This window comes from Drosophila melanogaster, chromosome 2L (assembly GCF_000001215.4).
Source record: "Drosophila melanogaster chromosome 2L".
In the NCBI taxonomy this organism is placed as follows: Eukaryota; Metazoa; Arthropoda; class Insecta; order Diptera; family Drosophilidae; genus Drosophila; species Drosophila melanogaster.
The window spans coordinates 18,481,238-18,505,454 of NT_033779.5; the positions used below are offsets into that span (position 1 = coordinate 18,481,238).

Consider the following 24,217-nt stretch of genomic DNA (forward strand, 5'->3'; position numbering starts at 1 on the left):
TGCCTTAAAATATTTGTAGTTATTTATTTTTTACTTTGTAAACATCAATAAATATTTTGTAAATATTTATTCCTTACATATTATCAGCTCTTAGCTCTAAACGTATGAGTCACATTTCTGGCATGAGCTATGATACAAGAAAAACATATACCTGAGACTATATTCAGTTTTTCAAACATACATTTAAAGTAACAAATCCTGAATATGTTTCTCGTTCTGAAAGTGGCAGCAAGTAATCCCACAGTATTTTTGTCACTACCTAAATTTGTGTCTTAGTTGCAAGTGAAATATTCTGCATAGCTCAATTTAGTTATTCATACTTTCATTTGTAAACACCAGCACTTGGGGTGGACTCCTTGGTAACTCCATTATTTGGGCTTCTTGAAAAATTGTTGTTTGTAGGCCAACGCAAGTCAAGTCATGACAAAGCGCCATAATAAGGAGAGGAGCTGAGTGGGGCTTGGGCCTCCTTTAAGTGCTATCGCCATAGAAATTTTAAGAGCCAAGTCCAAATGGATGAGACCTCCTTCCTGGCACTCGCACATCCTGTCATCGTGGCCTGGCAAGTGAATCATTCCTGGCATGCAGCGATAAAAATGCAAGAAAGAAATAAACTGCATTCAGGCGGCTCGTCATGCAACTGCTGCTGTTTCTCTTGCCGCTGGGGCTGCTGCTCCCCGATATCCCCTTTCTATCCTGGCCCCCTCTTCATCAAGAAGCCCCTTCACTTGTCAGTCAGTCGGGCTGGTTGGCAAAAAAAAAAAGGGAAAAAAGAGGCCAGCAGTTGAGTAAGTTTCAGTCGGAGGCACGGCTATTTCCAACCAAGGGCCGACTCTTTGTGGGGGTCTTTTGTCATGCGTGCTTGGGCGCAAATGAAGCGGCTGCAATCCCCTCGGCTAACCGTCAGCTGTTGCCTGCTGCACGCGCTGCATCTTTAAGATACAAATGCTGGGAAACAGCCTTTTTGCATTTCTGCACTGTGCGAAAAACTTATCGAATTCGGTGGTCTATGGTTCTTCAAATAGCCACAGTTTTTTGAAAACAATTAGCAAACATATTTTTAATATAAACCTTATTTAATACATTTCTGAGTTCAACGAGATTTTCTTTACACATAAAGAATAAAATCTTTTCTGAAAATATTATTATTATTAATCAAGCTGGAATTTTATCTTCAAGTATTACTTATTTTTTCCTACCCTATTTGCGCTTCTATTGTAATCATTATTTTACAATATATATAATTAGACTAGTATAATGTGTATATACTTTTATAAAACAAAATCTTTATAATGGTAGATAACTGATTTTTCTTCAGGTGCATTCATTAAATGGAAAGTGCTAGCGGCAATCATTTTTTGCACCTCCAAAAAGAAGAAAATGAGTATGTATTTTCCCTTTCTGTAGCGGGGATCGCTCGGCTTCCCCTCAATTGCTCTAAAAGAAAACTATATAAGAGCTCGGTGTTTGTTTATTTTTCAACTGAAATCTCTTCTTCACAGCTTTGTCCGCTTTCGGTCGTTGGTCTGCGCTATGCGGTTTCTTCGGCTGCTGACTGGAAGTCTTTGTTTTTGTTTATCGTCTCATGAAGACTTTCAAAACCCCCCAAAAAATGAGGAAACTCGCCAACTTCTTGTGATTGTTACTGGGAGTGGAGAAAGTTTTATTCGGCTCGCGTTTTCTGTGTATTATTTTTTCTTCTTTGGGCAATCTGTTTCATTAGCATAACAACAAATATTGTTCACATAGTAGCCAAAAAAGAGATTTGCACAACAGCCAAATCTTTGTCATCGAGCATTTCGTATTCGCTTTCAATTAATTGAGCTTATTCAAAGAGGTGAATAAGCTAGCTTTTCATGTTGTAACATTTTTTCTATGCAAATGTTTTGATTATTACATAAGGTCAAGTAGAATGCGATAAGGGAAAACGTGCTCGATATGGCTTGTTTACATCTGAATCAACAGAAAAAAACTTATATTTAAGCCCCAAGGCGCAAACGACAGTGGAGAAGTTCTGAGAACTTGAGTGTTTGTTTTTTTTTTTTGGCTGATGTCGGCATTCAAAGATATCGGATCGGTGGAATTAATGGGATATGTATATTGGAATGGGGTATGAAAAGCGTTAGAACATTTATAATTCGTGATGTCTTGAAAGAAATGCCAAATTGAATAAAATGTGTGGACTAAAACCTTTTATATTTGCATATATTAGACAAAAATATTTGTTTAATTTCCAAATTTGATTTATATTCAATTTTGCAAGAAGGGTAAAGACAATATATATTTAATGAACTTTTTGTGAAGAATTCTCAACGAAACAATGGGCCTGACTTTCTTTATGAATAAATGGAAACAATAAATGACAACAAATACAACAAATTTGTTAAAAATTAATTTGATCGCTAGAGAGGTCATATCGTTAAAGAAATACCAAGTCAGGGGAAGAAAACGTTGAAGAGGAATTTTAAAAGACCTCAAATTAATCACTTCTATGTGGTGCTCATGCCCCCCCCGCCCCAATTCCAAAGCCCCTTCATCTCAATAGCTACACTCAAACCCAATCAATTTCCAATTATCCAAGGCCCCGTACGAAATTGTTCATGTTCAACCAATTTCGAAATGGTTTGCTTCGGTTCGGTTCTTAACCCATGCTTACCCTCATTAACATGTCCTGATCGGGGCAGCGCTTCCTTTGGTGGTGCGGCTGCTGTTGTGGTTGTGAAATTATTCATCTCTCTCCTCCTCTCGCCACCCTTCTCTTTCTAACAGGCTCTGGCTGTCTCTTTCGGTGGCTCAAATCTCTATAGAATATCTGTATCTCGTTCTAAAACAGGTGTTTAAATTGGGTAGCTCAAGGACGCGCCTTCCACTCCACTGATTTTTAATTTATGTTGGTTTACTTGTTGAAGCGGGCTGGCAAAATAGATACATAGATGCGGCGATACAGAGCGTGAGTAAACTATATTTTCATCTAATTGCGTCGCTCTCGGTGCAACTATTTCACTTTCACACTTCCACACGAGATATAATGCTTATAATTCCACAATTTCCACCATCAACACGCGCGCAACAACGACAGCTGCAATTCAAAATTCGATTTGATTTAGGTATTGTATCCCAAAGATACGCAACGAACCGGCGGCCGTCGTTCCACGAAAGCAGCAAAACAGCTCATTCAACAGCGAAAGCCGCTCAGCGAATGGATGTTGTTTGACTTGGCCATACAGTCCAGCTAACTGGAAGACACAATAATACTGCAAGCGGCGCTGGAACTGGAAGCCGATACAAATGTATCTCGAAAGCGGCACTGCAATGGAAGAGAGAATAAGAGAGAGGAGAGAGAATAACTCAAAACAGTGCTGCCAAGTTTCAAAAAGATTTCAAATCTAAATACAAAAAGTTATAATTTTACTATTGATTTATAAATTCATTAAACGGTATATATGTACATATGGTTTTTTATTATTATTTAATTTTCCAAAATGAGTTGGGAGCAACGAATTTCAGTATTTCTTTTATTTATGTATATGGCATTTGCTGTTTAGTAAAGACATACACCATTGCGTTAGCTAAGCGAGGTTTCAATCCTCAACAAATGCTACACTTAAAAAATTCCAAAATCATATTTAATTAGATAAAAATTGTGTAGCTAGAAACTTGTTTATAAATATCACGACTGCTAGTTAGTTGTGAAAGTAAGGTATTATAATTAAAATTTAAATAATAGGTAATGTTGTAAAAAAAACTTTAAACGTATAGTTCATATTGGGATACTGGGAATTTCAATAAAAGTTATCTTAAACATATTGTCGTTTATTCATATAAAACTTTATTATTATTTTAATTGATAACTTGGGTAATAAAGTGAGTGAGCAAGTAGTCTCTATAAAATACTTCTTGAGGCACTACCTTCTCGTTGTTATTTATTTTTATAAGTCAAATCGCAGCCGAAATTTAAGAAACTGAAGCCGGGTTCAAAGTATGCCGAAGTCGGGAGTATTTCACTCATAGCGCAAAATAAACAGTCGATCGCAGACACACAAATACTTGTATTACTTGCCACAGCATAGATATACAGATACTTTTGCATCTACAATCGACGTGAAAAAGGTAAACAAAAGTCAAGTCACGGTGCGAATGAGTGTGTATTTGAGATAGATGCCTCGGTGCGAGTGCTGAGTTGTTGGTAACAGCGAGCGATCGCGGCATTCCAGTCAGTAACGAGTTGAATGTGGCTCAAAACGCGTCGCTGAACGATGGCTAAAAACGTTTAAAGTTAAAAAGCGTATTAAATCATATAATATATAATATATTGGTGTAAAAAATACAGAATTAAACCTAATAATTAAGTGTCCGGACATCCCCTAGAAAAATGTGTGAAAATGTTGAGAAACTAACCGGAATACTATGAAAACTGCTGTAAAACTTGGCTAAGATAAACTCGTTTGCACCAATACACATGTGATTATACGTATAAGGGCAACGCAAAATACTCAGACTCCAGAAGCCAGCAATTAAAAAAGAAGTTAGTCAGTTAGCGTCTGGGCCGCGTTACTGGTGTATGAATCATACTTTGGATACGTTTAAAAATAACAAAACAAAAACCTTAAAACGAGGAAAAAGTTGTAACAGTGCTAATGTAAACTTCGATCAAACTTAGCGGAACGAGCTCGCTACAAAACCAAATACCCATAACAAGTAAATTAAGCACACATTATAAAATACCTCAAATGTCGGTCAGGAAGTTGAGTGCCCTATCGCTCTCCATTGGTGGAGTTCCGTTGATTCCAAGTGTTTCCTTGGTAGCTGCGGCCAATGGAGAGAGTAGGGATTGCCATGGCACGATCTGTCATCCGGTCAATGAATTTTGCTATGTTGCAACGGAGAGATGTCATCCGTGCATCGAGGTCTGCAATAATCAAACCCACAACTACGATGCGTTTCTGTGCGCCAAGGAATGTTCAGGCAAGTAGAATTCAAAGATTTCCAAAAGATTACCTCAGATTAACTCACGATCCATAGGGTAATTTGGCGGGTTCTATGCAAGTTCAGGTTTTTCCAGCTGGACTTAATTGTATTTCAATTACAGTTGCTTCAGCGGGTGATTAACTCATCACCCATGAGTTGACTAAAATAGGGGGTATTTTAAAGATTTAAAGAATGTACATTTTTATAATAAAAATGATTTGTTGAAACTAGCTTTATAATAATTTTTTTAGTGTAAAAGATTTGTAAAAGTTGTAATGGCAAGATAAGGCCAGTTGCATTTGCAATTTTTATCTGACTATGTACAACGAGTTATCAAAAACGTTCCCGTGTTTTATCAATTATTATTTACTTAAAACGATAATAGTAGCGATATTATTTAATTTCTTTATCAACCCACAGCTTACAAGACATTTGAGCCGTTAAAAGCCGAGATGCTGGACATCCAGAATACCCAGCAGCTGATCCTCTTGCTGCTGACTATCCTTCTCGTCCTGATTGCGCTTCGTTGCGCGTTTCAGTTCCTTCGATGGCTGATAGGCAATCGGTGCTTCCAGAAGCTGATGCGCCGTCTCCAATCGAAGGCCTACCCTCATCCGGCAACTGCAAATGGAAAGGATCTTAATGCTACCACCATACAGAATCTGAATGCCATTAACCATCCCGGCAGCGACCTTGAGCGGGCACAATCACAGATCTACAGTGTGGCAGGTAAGTGTAAGGATCTACCTGTCCGGGTTTTTCCAATAACACTTCCCAATGTACACATTATACCTGCAATGATTTATTACAGGTGCTGCCGAGGGTTCCGTTGTGACTATGACAACGCCGGTGAGCACTCGCTATCCGGCGGAAAACAGTACCACGCCCACAACGGTTATGACGGAGATCGGATACGGATACGATAATCAGGCCATGGTCGTAACGCCGGTTTCCGAGAAACCCTCAGCAGCGACGATTCCCGTCGCTTTCTAAGGCCATACAAGTACTTGAAAACTCTTACTTCTAAATCAGTCCAGCGAAAGCAAAATGTGCACCACATTAAAACTAGTGATATTTTTCATAGTTATTAAGCAAGAAGTCTTCTATCAATATGGAATATATACGCATATCTGTAGAATATAAACCTTAATTAATAGGTTTATATATGTTGGGACATATTTTTGATAACCCAATGTGGCCCTGAAAACTTATATTCGATCTGTATGAAATTATATGTAAAGGAACTTTTTTCTCTTTACTTTAATATTTTCCTTAAAGCAACGAAAATACTTACAACATCACAACTATGAACGAAGAGACATATTTATAACTGTTAAGAAATATATTTATAATGTTCAATTTATTATCATGTTAAGTTTTTTATGTGGAAAAGTTTTGTAAATGGTAATATGGGGGAAAACCAATTCATTCGCAATCACCACAAACGTTTCTCAACACACTTCCATCCGGTTAAAATAATTACGAATGCGAAATAAATCTTCCTGAAAATTTTTTGAGTTTTGAAATAAGACACGGGAACTACGCTTAAAAGTATTGTCATTTATTGTAAAAAGTATTCCACGTTGGCAAACACAATTCTAAGGCTAAGTTAAGTTGGCTTTTTGAGTATAACTCTTGTTCTCGTCCTTAATGCTAATCGTTTGTATATGACACGCCAGATATGTATGTGTGCTTGTTTCCAAACTATAATTAATGTTTTCGTATATAAAATGCTTCACTTTTCCTAACGAATCTCATAAATCAGCCTTAAACGTAAGCTTATATTTAAATAAATAACCTAGGACTAATTCCGATCGAATTGGAAACGCTTGTATTGATCCCTTTATTGCAGAACATCCTTCTAAACCTTACACCCAATACTGATTCCGCCTAAGTAGTGGATTTGTTGGCGGGGCCGAGGGCGGTGAGCTGACCGATCCGGAAATACTTTGTGGCACAGAGGCATAGCCAGCAAAATCATTCGCCATATCGCAGGACGAACTCCAGGCGTCGTGCTCCATGTGATAAGGATTATATCTCTGCGGCAGCATCATTTGCTGCGGATCGCACTGATCGTCCGTCTCCTCCTCATCGGGATCGTAGTCGGGATACTCATGTTTGTACGACTCCACGGGTATTATCTTGCAATGGGGAATATTGCTGAAACCCGGTAACGGTGTTGAATTTCCTGTGGCCGGCACGGAATCCGCCTCGGAACTTGCGTAATGGTGGCCATGATGATGGTGCAGATGGTGTTGCGGACTCACAGAAGTCAAGTCTGGTGGACACGGTAGCGCCGGCGGCTGATCCTTGGATATATCTGCCTTGTGCTTTCTCAGTTTCCTGATCTTTAATATCAACAGCACGATAAGCAGGCATATCAACACGATAAAGATGGCACATCCTATGGCTAAATAGTTAATGGATAATCCTGCACTGCCCAAATGAACCGTCTCGGTTTCCTCAACACGACTTCTATACTCAATCGATACGGTGGCCTGTGCCGGCTGAACTGTTTTGATTAGCAATTGATAATCAAAACTGTCATGATCAGCTTCTGTTTCCTCGACCGATTCATGGGGCACAAAGTAGACGACGCCACTTCGAAGTTCTTTATAAGAGAATATATTCGTGGATCTATCACTCTGGCCATCGGTTGTCAGTCCCGTGCTTCGGATTATCTTTCTGATTTGCCCAGTTGATGGCATTCTAGTGATCACAAACTTGGGGTTGAATTTATTTAGTTTCAACGACAAAGGATTATCGTTGTCCAAAGAGGTAATAAGCTTTATTTTACCACCCGAGGATTCAGCTTCCTTCATTACTATATCATTGATTTGTATTACAGGTTCCACCTCCATTACCACATCGACCTGAGCAACATAATTGGTGCCCGGAACATAGGCACTCACCTGGAAGGAGTCATTCGATCGGTTCAGGTCTGTTTGCATATAGCTTATCTGTGATGTTTCCAACTGTTGTTGCGTGAACCTCAGAGTTGGTTGATGTTTGTACACTATAATGCCAAAAAGCGGCGAGTTTGTGACGTTGTAAGACAACCTTTCCATATGCACATTTGTGGACACTCCAATATGATCCAATCTCATTGGAGCAGTAGTAGCTCCTTGCTGAACCTTCACTGGTGCTTGCATTGCTGACGGTTGCAGATGAATAGAATCTATTTTAATGGTAAATATTTCGTATGCAGGATTTGATTGCCCGTCGGATACGGTGAAGCAAAACGTCGTGGACTGTGGCATTCCAAAGTGGACATATATAATGCGATCGTTGTTAATATCAGCTTGGGTAAACTGATTGGAGAAAGCTAATAGATCCTCAGGGCGTCCATCGTTTGTGATCTTTCTAAGTACCCCCAAAGTAGGACCACTCATCACATCGTATATAATTTCTTCAGGAGGTGTATCTGCATCTTCGGTTAGCAAATCATTTCTGGTGATAGTCCGATTCTCACCCTCAACGACTGTCATTTGGGGCAGGTGGGTGACCAAATGGAAGGGTTGATCGTTAATGGGGTTGATGGAAACGGGAATTGTCAAATTGCACAGAAAAATGTTCCTGAAATGAAAACGTATCTTATTACAATAACTGTTTACTTAAGTGAAATTTAAGGAAGACTCACCCTTGTGTCAGGTAAACCGACATCAGTATAGTATCCTCCAAAGTGTCCGAATGATCGTGTATGTAGTAGACTTTTTTGGTAAAGAAATCGCTTGGGTGGTATCTCTGCATATGCTTGAACTCATGACCCAGACCAATATTGCCGTGTGTGGGTTTTTGGATGGCTTCTATGAACAACTCAGGGTTATTTATGCCAGCTTTCGTTTTCAGATACTCCAAAATCTTTGAGAAATCCAACTTAATAGGCACCGAACCGCCTTCGTCTACATTGAGCTTATTAACTGGTAGAAATCTGAGTAAGCCTCCTGAGGAAACCGATATCTCAATGTTGAATTTCTGATTCAATAGACGATCGCTTCTTTCAGCAACCACATCGAAGTAAAATGAATCATTGGTCCTGAACTCCATGATAACAGCTGTGTGTTCATAAAATATATGCCCATTGTCTACATCGTTTTGGGTAAATTCACTGACTTCCTTCGTGAAACCATTATCTATAAACTCATTCACAATGCGACCCAGACTTGGGGGAACTGTAATGTTATATCTAATCTCTCGTTCCTCATCTGAACATTTAAAGTGCAAGTAGTCACGCAGAATTTGTTTTTTGGTTAATGGAAAAACATGCAGATTTTCATTGTGCTCGGCCAGAATTTCAATCGGCTTGATTTCAATATTCAACATTTGGGTGGTGGTGTTAAATAGCCCATCTGTTACCACAAAGGATAGTTCGTTTCTCCTGGAGTTGGAGTCGTGCATGAAATATATTTCTTCGAGGTTTATTTGAGCCTGGGTGAAATGTTCGATTTTTTGGTGAGGTGCTGACTTCCTTGCCAAGTAGCCGCCGTATATGTGATTCACCACAAATGTAAGATTCTCCGGTGGAGTGTCGTAGTCTTGAGCCACTGAAAAGCATCATAACAAAAATGAAACATTTAAATTTTGAGTTAGGTATACAATAAATTTTCAGCTTACACAGGTCAGTATTTTTGATGACATAGCGTCCACCGTTCCACACCTGCAGGCCCGTATTGGTGACCATCATGGGCTCCTCGTCGTTCACTTGAACCACAGCGAATTCCAGCTCGAAAGGAACACTCTCCTTGTTCCTGGCCATGGCCACCAATGTAATGCTATCGGTGGCATTTTCGCTGCCATTGTGCACATACTGTATGCTACCCTGTTCGAGTTGTTTTTGAGTGAATCTTTTGACCTTTGAGTTTCCAGCCAAAACGTGACCAGAGCTCGGTGTAATGGTTACTATGTACTCCAAAATCTTTCCGCGGTAGTATTCCGAATAAGGCTGTATATCAGTTGGATTTAGTTGGACAGTCTTTCCCTCTACAACCGAAATAATATTTGAGTGCATATATAGCTTTTCAGGTATGATCACGATCTTTATCATCAGTTGCCTTAGCCACGTTATGCCATTGGTAACATCGAACACAAAGTAATCTGTAGACTGGTTAACTCCTGCTTGAATATAAAACATTTTTTCTGTATTCACAGAAGACTGATCGAACACCTTGCAGTTGTATTCATCGTCGAAGGACATGGACTGCATTTCCAAATAACCGTGCATGGGAGAAGATGTTACTAGGAAGGTAATGTCTCCGGGGGAAATATTGGGATGAACCACCTAAAAAAGGAAAGTTAAGTAATGAAATTATAGGTTTTCTGATACGAGCATATCTACCTCTAAAACATCTCTGGAGATTAGTACACTTGTGGATTCCTCCACGTAAAGTGTGTGGTTTTGTTTCACTTGCAGGGGTTCCCAATACGCAGATGGATAAATCCGGAACATGACCTCGCCCTCAGCTGTAATGTTCTTGATATGCACCCGATATCTGTGAATTTAAAATAAATTCAACACAACTTGTGAAACAAAATTCTCTCTATTTCATACCTAACTTTATCCATTGAGGCAATTTCCGTATTCCAATAGACCAATCTCTCCCGTTCAATATCCAAGTGGGTAAAATTACTCAGGGATGTATAATTTGTTGCCTTGTATATCGTAGTACCGTTCTCTCCCTCATTTGCTCTGCTCAAGTACATGAGAATGCCATACGAGGGGGGTTTAATCACTTCGTAGTAGATTTCATCCAGTTTCATATCCAAATTTGTTTCCAAAATAAAGTCTTTGTTCTTCAGAACAACAAATTTACCCTCCTGAACTATGGATGCATTGGTTGCCATCATGGAGACGAATGGATCGGAGGCACGGATCTCCAGCAAACCATTCACCTCATGCTCACGATCGGTGACTATAAAAGAAGCAGTTCCAGAATCAGCACCTGTATGCTGGAACATAATCCTCCTGTTTGCTATGTCGTCCTGCGTGAAGCTATCGATGTAGTGACCACTCTTGTAAAAGGCACCATTGGTGCTAGACACATGGATGTAGTGGATATCTGTGTGATTGGTATTGACATCAGCATCCAGATACTGGAGCACTGTGGGATTGAGGGTCCTGATGCCGTTCCTGACCACATGGAATACGCGCTCGATGGCGGTGCGATAAGGCTCATTGTCGTTTACTAGTTTTATGTGTACTTCCATATTGGACACAAACTGGAGATCAGTTTCGTCACCGGAGAGAATGAGCAACTCGAAAGTGTCCCTCGTGGATTCGGTATCGTCATGGCAATAGTATATATCATTTCGGAACAGTTGCTCCAATGTAAACATTTCCACTGGGGTGGTGAGACCCGTCTGTTCATCGTACTTGCATATAACACCATGTTCCGGACTCAATGAAACCTGAAACTGTAGACTTTCGTAGATGTTGAAGCGTATCCCAAAGTGATTCTTGGTTATGAGAGCCCTTTCTCCCTCCTGCACTTGCAGAGGCTCGTGGTTTTGATACCCCAGCTTGTTAATAAGCTCATCGGGCGGTCTGTAGTTAATCTCCAGAACTCCCGCCACATCATCGCATTCGGCAACGGAAACAACAAACTCCAGATGATCACTGAAGCTGGAGTAGCTGGTGTGATGAGTTTGATATCGGATTCGCCGTTTCTCTATATCCTGTTGGGTGAAGGAGTCCAGCTTCTTGGCCGCCTTCCGCGAGCCCTCCACATAGATGCCCCCGTAGCGAGTTGGCTTCGTTATTTTGTAGATCACGCTGCGCGCAAAGCTTCCGATGGGCGTGGTCTCGTAGGAGAGTACATCGCTGGTCAGCAGAATCTCCCGGCTGCCATTGATCGATATCTGCGAGGGTCTGGTGCTCGTTATGCGCAGGCGCGTGAATGTGATGCGGAAGTCGAAAGTTTGCGTGGTCACAAAGCCGAACGAGGCAATAAACTGTGAAAGTGAAATCAATGCAAATTTATTGGCTACACTGGTTAACAAAGAAAGAGGACTGAGTTTAAGAAACAAAAACCTTTTTGGTATTTAACAACCAAATAGATTGGATAAGTGATTATACACGTTTGTTGTGTTCTATTAATATATAAATCTTTTTTTCTATTTTTTTTATCACACGCTTGATAAGACAACATACCGATTCATATTGGGCACTTTCAATAAAGATGATGTTTAAATTAAGGGCCCCGAAAACTCACATCTGTCCCAAACATGCAGCCCAGTGTACGGCAGCCCATACGGCCTAGCTCGTGTTTGGTTTCTTTTTTTTATTCCCCATACACACCTTGAATTCGTCTTGCCAGGGAAAATCGCTGCTGTGCAAATAGCGAATGTGGCCAAGGAGCAGCTGGCTATCGCTGAACCAGTCCACGTTCACCCAGGAGCCATCAATCTGCCTCAGCCGCTGGAGAACTCCATGCTGTGGAGCCTTAACGATATCGTACCGAATGTCGATGTGGTCATCTACAGCATTGGTGCCAATGGAGAGATTAGCGGTACTGATTGGCAAAGAACTCTTGTGGATCATTATGAGGCCCGTGTTATTGACTAACCGAAGCTCCAACGGATGTACCGAAACAGGCAGATAAACAGTTTCACTCGTCTCAATGCCGTCGGATACTTGCAGTTGCAGTTCATAGCTAAAGGATTCCGCTGTAGTGGAGTTGTACAGATACGATACTTTTCCCACATTCACTTCGGCCTGGGAGAAGGCTGATGTGGTCGCACCTCCAACTATAAAACAACCAAAGGTCTCCTGAGGACTCTGGGTCGGCAGTATGGTGTAGATCAGATTTCCAGGCTCGCTGTCTGGATCGTCAATGTTGAATAAATCCACGTCCAGTACCCTTTCTATTCCCTCGATCACTCGCAGGATTTTATGCGAATGCAGTCTTAATTGCGGTGGATCATTTATGGGTGTTATATTGGCATGTAAAAGGAACCTATGCTTGCCCAATATATTCTCCGGTATCTTGTGCACATCCCCAAAGATCTGCATATCCAGTGTGGCATGATCATTGAAGTTCTCTTGGCCATTGTGCACATACTTCAATTTATCTGTGGCCAAATCAACGAGGTTAAATGTGCGGCAAGGCACAAATATGGCTTTTTCAGCTGAGTACTGCAAGAGTTGTCCATATTTCGGCTGATGTACCACATGGAAAATAATGGATTGCTCGTTCAGACTTGGATAACGTCGCAGATCGAGTATAATGTCTATGAAGTGGGGCGATAGAAAGGCAGTTCCACCTTCTAAAAGCTGCATGGGTGAGACATAGAGCAGCTCTAGCTCTGGACTGGTTTCTGTGAAGATCTGTGAGAGGAATATAAATATTAATTAAAGAGCTTGTTACTAAGTTTCTACGAGCTCCTTATGTATGTTTAAATTGATATATGTATGTACATATATAGTTTTAAGGAATATTTTGTACATACCTTAAAAGGTCCCTGAAAATCGGCCTTGATGCAGTAGGACTGATCGCAGTAGCAGATGAAGCCGTCCACTCCGTGCTGACTGCAGATTCCGCTCTTAAGGCAGGGATTGTACTCCACGCATGGATACTTCCACAGGCAGTTGAGGGCCAGGCTGCGGGAGATAGTCATCTCGGCGAATCCCAGTGGAAGATCGTTGACCAGGATGTCGCGCATGCAGCCCTTGAAGCTGATCTCGTTTATCCGCAGTCCCTTGCTGATGAGCCGGCGGCGCATCTCCTCCTGAACGCCGCCAAAGAAGACGCTCTTCTCGAGATTTATGCTCGCCTTGGTCTCATTAGCGTGAGTTCCCCGATAACCGCTCGTGGCATCGTCGAGGCTTAGCTCCGCAATTGCGGCGTTATAGCGCAAGAAGACCCGATGCCATTTGCCATCGGATATGTGCTCATTTGTCATGAACTGCACCAGACTGCCTGCCTTGTTGAAGGTCACCTTCAAGTGCTGATCCTCTATTTCGAGGAGAATGAAATCATAGCCGCCGTTGAAGAAAATAACCCCAGCACTGGCCATTGTGCGGAATTGCAAGGAAAGGCTGTGAAAAGGTGAAAGATTTAATACGTAAAGAGGCAGATTTGATTCCCTGGTACCCACGTTTCTCCCATAGCATACGATTCTTTCATCATCAAGGAATACGAATCGTTCCTCATGAAGCTAATGCTGTCCTGAATGGACCCTTCGAACTCAGTGCTGCAAGTCCAGGCAACTCCAGTACTGGTGGTGTGACTCGTGCGATCCTTGGCGCGTTTGATGATGTTTATGTTGTTGTAAAAGACCTATTTAAATATTACAAAAATTATAATATATCAGCATTAGCAATTATCAATCAAAAACTAGTTCTACTACTTACATCTGATATACAGCCCCGAAAGCCGATAACATCATCCAAGAACTCGGCCGTAAAGTCCCCCACGCCTCCCAGAAATGTCCCGAAGTGGATATTGAGGGCGGCGAGATCGCCTGGAAGCTGTTTGCGCATTATGTATCCGTCCACCTGCAAGGTGATATTATTCTCGAACCTCTGCACCGCCACATCGTGCCATTCCAAATCGTTAAGCTTTTGCTTTTTGGGCGATCGCAGCTGTAACCGGAATCGCTGTAATTGCGCTCATATGTAAGGGGACTCGATCGATGGCTCACCTGCACCACATCCCGTTCGATTTTATAGCTGAAACTGATCAGACCGCTCTCCAGGCGCAGCAGGCAGTAGTCGGTCCGTCCGGCGGCCAGGAAGAGGAAGGCGTTCTCCTGCCTGGTGCGAAACTTGACGCGGATGTTCGTTGACATCTTGGCCTCCTGCAGCGGCATCGATACGTAGCCATCGCCGAAGAGGGAAACTGTGGGTGGATAGGATAGACATAGACATGGGTATGGGCAAATTGAGATCGCAAAAAAAATATTTTTATAATTAAAAAAAATTGCATGCATAAGTAAGATATATTGTGGGTTAAATTCAGCTCTTTGTTCAATCAACAAGTGTTAGAAAGATGTTTAAAAATGTTGAAATTGTCTTAATTTATAGATACTTCTAATACTTCTAAATAATGTTCGCTTTCTTATGAATTCTGGTTGTGGTGATTAAGTTATGAATATCCTATAATATATAGAAGTTTCACGTTTCTTTTAAATTTCTTCTAATTATACATTCTTTAAACTGAATTCAAATGACAGATATGGATACATTTGCAACTGATGGAAACAGATACACTGACCAGTGCACATAATGTTGCAAGAGCTGCCGCCAATTTGATTGGCAACCGCGTTCTATTGCAATCCGTATACAAATTTGTCCAGATCGGTGGATCGTTTTAGATCAGGCCATCAGCTGTCGGGCTGTCAGTCAATGTCTGTCGAGGTCACTCAGTCAGTCAGTCAGTCATTTATCAGGCTATCTATTGAGAGCCATCTTTTGTATCTTGATTTGCGTAATTAGTTGTGGGCTTGAGTCGAACGTGTCTTTCTCGGGAACATTCGTATCTAAAAAAAAAATAAAGCAAAGAACCTGACAAACTTCGAACGTTGTATGAATAATTTCCCATTTCTCGTTTGACTTTCGAGTCAATCCCACCTCGTAAAAATTGCATGATTAATGATTTTCTACATTCTGTCGTATGCTTGTGCAATAAATTATTTCGGAAACAAACATTTGTCAAAACATGGAATTCAACTTTGCGCGAGACTCGATAAATATTTTAAGAATTTCTCTAACCACCCTGCGGGAAAATGGAAAATGTTTGCTGGCCATTTGTTTATGTGTGTTTTAAGCTGCTGCTAGGAACGACATATTGACCTAACCCACATAGAAATCGTTGGATAAACATGAAACAGTTGCATGCGAATGGCAGACAAGCACCAGACTGCCGGATAAACAGGCACAAAGCGAAATGGGCAACAAATGGTCAACTATGGATGCTTCTTTGGCCGTACCATTTTGACGCCAATTAGCAGCAATCAGGCGTTAAAAGCGGCGGAAAACATAGGAAAAACACTTTCCCATCTGCGGGCCCAGGCAGTTGACCCACATTAATGCTCGGCTGCGCTGTAAATGCTACTTTTTCATCTTCAGATGATGCGCGTGCCTCAACGCAAAACAAAGGCGATCCAAGATGCGGAGGCGTCTTATCGCTGGCCAAACAATAACACGGAATATGGACGCGGAATACGTCACCGCACATTTGAATACCCTCCAAAAACTCCGCTGTTGCGGATATAGAATGGGGGCATGAAAGCTTTTAAGGCCTAAAAATCTGCATAATGTTTACATTTCCAACAAACTTGAAGATTCTTCGTTTCTGTATCTGTATATTGTAATTGAAAAAGAATAAGTACCTTTATAGTTGGATATACGATCTGTAAGGCAAACATTGACCAAACTCAATACTTAAGTATTTGACTGTAAGTGGAAAATCGGCGATTGCAAGATCTAAATGCTTGTCAAAAATTAGCTTTCTTCTTGTTAATCTCGCGCGCAATAATCACCCCTTTGTGACGCCAAACACATGCCTTTTCAGGAAGTTGGATGCTCAACAATAAATGCAATTTGCATCAACAAAATGTGGTGCAGTCGGAGCGGAGCAGCCTCAACATCAGCATCAACATCAGCATCAGCGTCAGAAGTCATTCCAAATGTCGGGCGGCAACAAATGAGACATCATCAGGAAAAGTCTGTCCAAAAATGGGGAAAACTTCAGAGGCGAGCACACGACACAAGACTTATGGCCACAGATGCCGGGCACCTCTCCACCCACTCGGGAAAAGCATAGGAAAACCCCCGACATCAAATGCAACTCCCCTATCAAATGCTAAATTTATGTTTATCTTTTATGCAGCACGGAGGTGGAGCTGGCTAGGTAGCCAGCGAATATTTATGTTATGGCCAATGTTTATTTTATTTGAGTTATATGTCGCTCGGTGTCCCCATAGCTTTGGAGCTATTCGGGTTTCTATAGGTTTTATGATCGTGTCGTTGCTTCGCTTCTCGTTTTGGTCTTTAATTAATTCTCCTTTGGTGGCCCGCCGAAGTCGCTGTTCATTAAAACTTTATCTGACATTGGCAATTTATAAATTATTTTTTCCTTTTCGTAGTTTTCATTTCACTAATAATGTCAGAGTTTATTAGTGGAGCTCGTGATTTGTGGGCTTATTACGTGATCTTGAGTGGATTTTTGTTGGCTGTGTGCAGTTAATATTTATGGAGATGCGAGTTCTGCTTACGGACGTTAATAGGCAAATTGATGGTCACACAAGAGATATGCTTTATTGGCTAAGAGATTGAGGTGATCATATAAGGATTTCTCTTGAATAGAGCACCACACATTAAATGTTGTTCAGTTTGCTAAATCTTTACTATAAAAGTAGTATCTTAGATATTTCCCACAGATGAAACCCATTTAAGTTTTATTCTACGAAATATTCATTCTAAGGAATCCCCAAAGGCCTTCTAAAATTTTTTAGCTGGCCATAATCATTGCAGTAATTCCTGTGATCTTCCAAGCAGTCATTAAAATAGTTTCCTCACCCCATTCACAATCGCGTCCACATTCTGATGGCCCTCGGATGGCTTAAGAGATCAATCTAAATCAAATAAAAACCGCACTGAAGAGCCCCATTGAGTTGGCATTTCCCTGCCGCTTCCCTTGTTTTATAATCTCCAATGTGCGAACATGTGTCGCTATCGCCAGGGCCTTCAGCATAATTAGACTCTGGGGCCGCATAAAATTCAATTACTCAATTATCTGCGATGGGTAGGCTTCAACTATCGACAATTGAGCACCGCATCGGCAAGTCATAAAGACACATTTTCTCATGACTCAGGGGGATCTAAAAGGAGAACACACATTGTCGCCAAAATAAATTATTGTATTTTATATGCAGGCAACCGCTTTTTACTGCGCCTGCAGTTAACATTGGGCATGTGTTGATGTTTATATTGCAAATGCAAATGAATAATCAAGAGGCGACACACAGCTAGGCAGATGGCGCGAACCAGATACAAATACGGATACAAACGTGTAGATACATTTGTATTCACACAGTTCTATGTTAAATTTGGCACAGCGCTTTGCGCGTGTAAGTGATTTACATTTCACGTATAAATAAAAATATATATTTAAATGTACACATAAAAAATGAAATCTGTATATTTAAAAGAATATACACAAATTTTTTTAAACAAATTTGATAAGTAGCGCAGAAACTACGGGCTAGTGAGCGAATGTAGATATAACCCATTTCAAACAGTATATTTGCATTATATCCTTGGTCTTATTTATTATTGTGTACAAAATGAAAAAGCAGACTAAAAAAATCGAGGAAAACAATTTGCGCCTGCCGCGAATGATTCACGTTTGGCTTCTTAGCCCCCAAGTGACGTCACATCCCAACTAAAAATATCATTAAAAACACATTTACGCCAAGACCAAAATATATCTCGTACATGTGTGTCTCCTGACTGTGCTGATAGAATGAAAATTAAGAGCACGCCTGACTTTGGATAGCTGTGGCGGTGCACCGCACAGATACTTTGAGTTTTTCAGCTTCGGATACTCTGCGTTTCCCCAGGGCCAGCAACAACAAAAGGCAGCAGAGAAGCAGAAACGACGACGACAACGAGAAAAGTGCGCCCCAAGTCAAATGTCAAGCGTGAAAAATGCGTTAAGTGCACTGCAGCGGCGCATTGTAGTTAAGTAGTTGGATTTTATGGGCCGGCCAGGGTTGCCATGGAGCATTGCGAATGCCAAACGGCGGGGATAGCTATACAGAAAAATATCTGAGATAGATAGCAACAGGAAGGAAGCCCACAGCAGACAGCGACCAGTTGGTCGAATTAGTCAGAGAAATGGATTGACATAAATCTTTCAAAGTTCAACAGGTCACCGTGAAATACTCGTGGGAATAGCTGCGTAGCTGATTGTTTCGCTTTAAGTGTAGGGCAAAACATAAGCTTAAATTCCTCGAACTCTAAGGCATTGAAAATATTCCTTAAATACTAGTAAATCTTCCACAAAGAGTACAAATTAAATATAACCTCTACTCTATCATAGTAAATCCAATTATTTAAAATATTTTTGATATTTTAAAGTTTCGTACTGTACTTTTCAATCGAAATTCCGCTTAGTTGGCCCACTGTATCTGCGCTATGGCGCACGCGAGTAACACCAAAATGTATGTGGCACTGCACCATTTGCAACTCTTTATTTTGACTTTTATTTATGTCGGCTTCGATGGCAGCCAAAGTAAATGCAATTTGGCTTCAGCTGCTTCTGCCTCTCTGGACCGCATTTTTATTTTTTTTTTCCGGCCAATTCGTGGCTGGCCATATTTGTAATGAGCATAAATCGTGCGTTGATCATTTGCCATGATAAATCTCATGTTTATGCGCGGTATTAAGTTCTGGGGCGCGTATCTCTGGCTACCTGACTGTCGTAACATTTAATTAACTGTACGTTCTGTGTCGCAGCTTCTGGTTACCTGGTTTTTATTAAAAAAGTTAGTTTTTTCGAACTCACCTTTCATGGCTGCGACAGTTTGCAATTGCAATATGGCGAGCCATGCCAGCCACAGCCATCCGAATCCTAATCCACGGAGGCGCGACATTCCGTTGCAGCTGCTTTGAAGTTATAAACGCGCGAAGATGGTGTGCGGCTGCTGGAAAGGATGATCGGATCGGATCGGATCGGATCGGTTTGGAGGATGGGGAACTGGGACTCACAGATCCGGAACCTCAAGTACCACTCGCGCTTCGTTCGTTTTCGTCTTTGTTTTTCGTCTTTAATAATTTTGCGTGTTAATTGATTTTTCATGGGGCCACGCATCCGTCGTCGTCTTCGTAGTCTGGGGGCCTCATAAAAATAGCATCATCGGGGGCATCGAGACATCGGAACATTGAGGTTTCCTCTCTAACAGCGGCACAGCATCACGTCCTGGCCCGCTGGCCACATAGACAGATGCTGCATATCATTTCGTTGACAGAAGTCATGCAGGAAGGGGAATCACCTCGAACGTTGCCACCGACTGACTGGCTGACTGACTGACTGACTGACTGTCGCACTAGCTTCCTTTGAAGCGTCTGCTCCTCTTTACTTCCTCGCCCCTTTGAACACACACTTTGCAGCCAACTTTCGCCCGATTACGTTTCAATTTCGTTCGAGTTTTATCATAAACACATTGGACACTGACGACTGATGCGACTAGTCGTTTATTTGTTATTTCTCTTGGCAACTGCTTCACTTCACTGTAATTGGAAATAGATTTATGGGCATTACGCATTTGCTTTCCTTTTTATTTAAATTTTCACTGGTATTTATATGGCACGTTTTATGCATTTATAATTGGTCAGTTGGGTAAATGACATCTACTAGATTTGAACATTAGGTATTTATTAATAATATAATGGAAAATGATTATCACTACTCCATTAAAACTTTATAATAATTTTTCAATCCAGTTATTTAATGAATTCATTCGCTGACTCGGCCATGTTTATTTTCATTGATTTTATGCTCAATTTGATTTTATATTCCTCGGTTATTATATACAGCTTCCACTTGAGTCATTCATTTGCTATTTTAATTGCCATAGATTTTAAGCCAAACAAATCTCAAATAAATTCAAGTACCCGGGACCCCGATGCTTTGGGGTTACTTATGAAGCTACGTATGTATACCATTGATTAGCGTATCTACAGATACTTTATGGAGACTTAATTGAGTTGCTGCCGCAGCAAGCTGAGGCACGACTATGCTCCTCCACTTCAGTGGAAATTGCTGCACAGTTGAGTAAAATTTATTGTATTTTTTCGGTGGTGACGGAGTGGGGGGATCACCCATAAAAAGTGGCCTTAAGTGGCCGGACAGCTTAAGCTCTTTCCCAGCAATACGAGGGATTTGGTCTTATATGAAGTGGAATTTCTAGTTCAAAATTTTGCAACACCAGTCAAAGTTCATGGGCCTTGTTTCGGTACGGTAGCCGAGAAGTGTTCATAGGCCCAAAATAGGCACTCTTTCAAGTTTAGAATGCAAATCGAGAGGGACTTGTAATTTCGAAGGGAGACGTCCCCAGAGGAAAAGTCAACTTCGGGCGACGCCGAAACGTCAACAACTGTGACTGGAAAATGAATTATTTACGCCGGGGGTATCTAAAAATACTGCGCCAGACTCTGTTATGTTTATGCATTTATTTCCCAAGGCAAACTGCAGCACGAAACTGCGGCAGGTTCGACATCATGAGGTCAATTGCACAGATACTGCCTCCAGGAATATCAGTCGTGGTGTCTTGCATTCTCGTTAAGTTCGCTCTGCTAATTCAGCTTGTTAATTTTTATATGCACCGCCCAAGTTCTTGTCGTTCCGAATACTTTTATAGCCCGTCGCAGCAGTCAAAATACAATTTGAAACGCCTTGCCGCTGCAGACGACACCGAAACCGAAAAAATAAAGTGACAATCGCCAGGGTGCATTTTATGACAGACGCGTGTTCCCTCTTTCCGACCAAACTTTTTCTCCCCATTAACATAAAAATTAATAAATGTATCTACCGGATAGTCGGAATCTGCCAGCTGCCGCTACAAGCACTTTGGGAAAGTTCTTTCATACTAGTTTATATTTTTTATGGCAATTAAAAATTGGTGGCACACAAGCTTTTGTGAAAACAAAAGGCCAACAAAATACCGCTCTTACCGAATCTAAAAATTGATTTGATAAGCCATGAAAACGGCGTTTTCATTTGGAAAATTGGTAGGCGTCGCTACCCACGCCGATTTGTACGCTTTCCTAACTCAACAAGAGACCTCCAAGGTGTGCGGACTTTTCCTACTCCATCTCAGTTGCAGTCGTTGATTTAGTCACACTCTTTTCGGGCACTCTGATTTATGATCGCCGAGTACTGCGATTGATGAATGGAGTTGTGCTCTGGTGCGATTTCAGCACCATATGTCACAAATATGAATTTTATTGGTGCATATATCCACGGGCGGAGTCAAATGGGTACAGTTTAAATTTTGGGCAATCTTTTAGCAAAAGGAAAATTTTAAATAATTTTAAACTTTTTTCTTATGGGATTGGGTATATTTAGTTATTATTCAACTTTTTTTTGATACTTGAATGATTCTTGAATGTCATTTTCAAGATTATTAATTTGAATTAAATTTAATTCAAATATTTTTTTAGTTGGCACACAGTTTCTGTTTTTCACATTGGGTTTTCGGCAATTATTTTTATTTTCCCAATTTTGATTCATTCATTTTCTCGACTTTCTGTCCGCGATTTCAGCACCTCATTTTTCACACTCTGTATGCCTTAAAATTAAATGATTTATATTTTGCCTAGCTGCTTCTGCACACAGTTTTCGTTTACTTCCGTTGAGATCACTGACTTTGTTTGACTTAGCCCTTTGGCAATTTTCACAGAATCATCAGAATGGGCGGTATTCACGGTCAATTTGCAAAGTTCTGTATCTTTTCGTATTTTAAGATTTATCTACCAAACGCACAACAACAAACGCTTTCATTCACAATGAGTTTTCAGCCGGAATTCTTGACAGAACAGTGCCGACCGTAAAAATGGGGAGGAAAGCCAGAAACTTAAAAATAAATTAAGTTTCTATTTCTTACACATATCCACTGGCCCACTCACGTTTGGAAAAACTCTGAAGGGGCGTGCGGTCAGAGTTTTCGGCGTTTTCCGATTGCCGCCACCCGCGCCAAGAACCAACCGAATTTCCCGCTTTCCGATAAGCAAACGAACCGAACACGCCGACGATTTCTCACAGACTGAGCCGAGAGGAAAGAAAATTCCGCACGCAGTAGTGCGCTCGCTCGAAGTGCCCAATGAGCCCCGGACCAGACCCCATGGTTCCCGTTCCCTGAAAGGCCGCCGATGCCTCCGATGTCGATTTGGTGCCACCACTCCATGGCGCACCCGCGAGTGACTTTTGTGCGCTCTGCGAACGCGCGAACGCAAACGCGAACGCGGCCCAATATGTATCTCTATCTAGATAGCAGTGATGAGCTGCCCGCTCGCGCAGCCAAGGGATGCGAAAGGGATACGTCTGGGAATCAACTGGCTGATCGGAATGAATCATCAACATTAAGGACTTTATAAAAAACTCATTTAAGGATGTTATCTTAGAGAAGACACCATTGTAAGTGTACGTTTTAGTCAGAGACACCACTTAAAGTTTCAGTATGTAGTAAGCATGGCTTTCACAATTATTTGCATTTCTTCAGCAGAAAACGAATTTGCATTGTCGTCATGATAAAATAGTAAACTTTTTACTACTACACAATTGGCCCTGGAATAAGATAAGATATAAGAGGTACTCACTTACTCATAACCAATATAATTTTTTCCAGGACTATACACAATTTAAAACTTACTCTCTATATGGTTCTGTGTGTCATTTATTCTTGGTACTACAAGTGAATCATTGCTGGTAAAGTGAACACCACGCACAATTTTTGGCATCATTAATTCTATACTATATGATTCTCTGAAAAACCATTCACCCGTTTTCCAAATTTGAAAGACTCTGTGCTCATCACTGATACACCGCTGATGACACTCTGTTGTTCGGCTGCTCATTTTCATTGCTGGTTGCTCTCCCCGTTTTCCCCCCTTTTCCTTTTCATTTTCATTTTCCTGTGCAGCACGCGAAAATACGCGGATTGAGCAATTGCGAGCGCCAAGAGGCTGAGGACTTGAAATTTTTCAATTTGTTTAGCGGTGCTTGGACGCTGCTCTCTGATGATCTTCATCTTCATTGTGGATAGCAGGGGTCCCATACATGGTAAAAAATGTCCAATTATTGTATAAATTGTCGAAGAAAGTTTAGGGAAATGATGTACTTAACCAAATATTAAATCATAGTTATTCTTCCAAGGTTTTCACACAATAAAAATATTGTATTGCTTATAAAAGACTAGATATAAGTCCAATTATGACAGTGATTTTTCTTTCGGTGCACCCACACATGTGGCTTCAATTTGGCTGGGCCATCGTCTTTGCCTTCGACTCTGCCACATGTTGTTTGCCTTTCTCTGGATGTCTCTGGATGCCGAGTGATAAAAATCTCTACCATTTTTCATCAGCCTATTAAGTTACATAAGTCACACGGTCCCTGCTTGTTGTTATGCCCACCGTCTGCCCTGTTGTGTAAATATCCTTTTGGCGTGCTAATGAACCCTTTGACACCAGGAACCAGCAAACGGCGACCCGCACCCAGCGATCATTCGACCTCCCTGACGGCTCTCAAAA

The 24,217-nt window shown here is 41.1% G+C and overlaps 3 protein-coding genes across 9 annotated transcripts in view; 1 reads left to right on the top strand and 2 right to left on the bottom strand.

Annotated features, from left to right (window-relative positions):
- The window catches only part of CG10283 (uncharacterized protein), an 11,550-nt gene extending 8,274 nt beyond the window's left edge, over positions 1–3,276 (bottom strand). The window contains exons 1-2 of one of the 4 annotated variants that reach the window (NM_001169536.3): positions 3,137–3,276; positions 2,657–3,079 (exon numbers count right to left, since the gene is read on the bottom strand). In NM_001169536.3, the coding sequence (NP_001163007.1) occupies positions 2,657–2,732 (76 nt within the window). In that variant the 5' untranslated portion in view covers positions 2,733–3,079; positions 3,137–3,276. Of the gene's footprint in view, positions 1–2,656 lie in introns of all 4 variants that reach the window. The other 3 variants (NM_165255.4, NM_001169535.3, NM_136035.7) reach the window with 3 other exon arrangements.
- A 903-nt stretch (positions 3,277–4,179) lies between these two features.
- Positions 4,180–6,784, top strand: grnd (grindelwald). Of its 2 annotated transcripts, none has more exons than NM_001273609.1 (3): positions 4,180–4,965; positions 5,389–5,697; positions 5,780–6,784. In NM_001273609.1, exons 1-3 carry the CDS (start codon positions 4,731–4,733, stop codon positions 5,959–5,961), a joined length of 726 nt encoding a protein of 241 aa, NP_001260538.1. In that variant the 5' UTR covers positions 4,180–4,730; the 3' UTR covers positions 5,962–6,784. The 2 variants fall into 2 exon arrangements, with proteins under 2 accessions (NP_001260538.1, NP_609880.2); NM_136036.4 differs by having other exon boundaries at positions 5,780–6,473.
- Positions 6,510–22,741, bottom strand: kon (kon-tiki). 3 transcript variants are annotated; one of them, NM_001273610.1, is made up of 12 exons: positions 22,598–22,741; positions 19,476–20,200; positions 14,608–14,804; positions 14,318–14,548; positions 14,062–14,243; positions 13,414–14,002; positions 12,263–13,291; positions 10,517–11,916; positions 10,304–10,457; positions 9,583–10,246; positions 8,609–9,512; positions 6,510–8,544 (listed from the first exon to the last, which is right to left on the bottom strand). In NM_001273610.1, the coding sequence occupies exons 2-12, from the start codon at positions 19,561–19,563 to the stop codon at positions 6,837–6,839; spliced, it is 7,146 nt and encodes a 2,381-aa protein (NP_001260539.1). In that variant the 5' UTR covers positions 19,564–20,200; positions 22,598–22,741; the 3' UTR covers positions 6,510–6,836. The 3 variants fall into 3 exon arrangements, with proteins under 3 accessions (NP_001260539.1, NP_609881.3, NP_001260540.1); NM_136037.4 differs by having other exon boundaries at positions 22,576–22,741; NM_001273611.1 differs by lacking the exon at positions 22,598–22,741 and having other exon boundaries at positions 19,476–19,620.
- Positions 22,742–24,217: the final 1,476 nt, after the last annotated feature.

Coding starts and splice junctions, on each gene's coding strand:
- grnd (NM_001273609.1), top strand. CDS start 4,731: ATGTCGGTCAGGAAGTTGAGTGCCCTATCGCTCTCCATTGGTGGAGTT. Junction 4,966..5,388: donor GTGCGCCAAGGAATGTTCAG/GCAAGTAGAATT, acceptor ATCAACCCACAG/CTTACAAGACATTTGAGCCG. Junction 5,698..5,779: donor ACAGATCTACAGTGTGGCAG/GTAAGTGTAAGG, acceptor GATTTATTACAG/GTGCTGCCGAGGGTTCCGTT.
- kon (NM_001273610.1), bottom strand. CDS start 19,563: ATGTCGCGCCTCCGTGGATTAGGATTCGGATGGCTGTGGCTGGCATGG. Junction 13,292..13,413: donor ATTTTCAGGGACCTTTTAAG/GTATGTACAAAA, acceptor TTCCTCTCACAG/ATCTTCACAGAAACCAGTCC. Junction 11,917..12,262: donor CCTGGCAAGACGAATTCAAG/GTGTGTATGGGG, acceptor TCACTTTCACAG/TTTATTGCCTCGTTCGGCTT.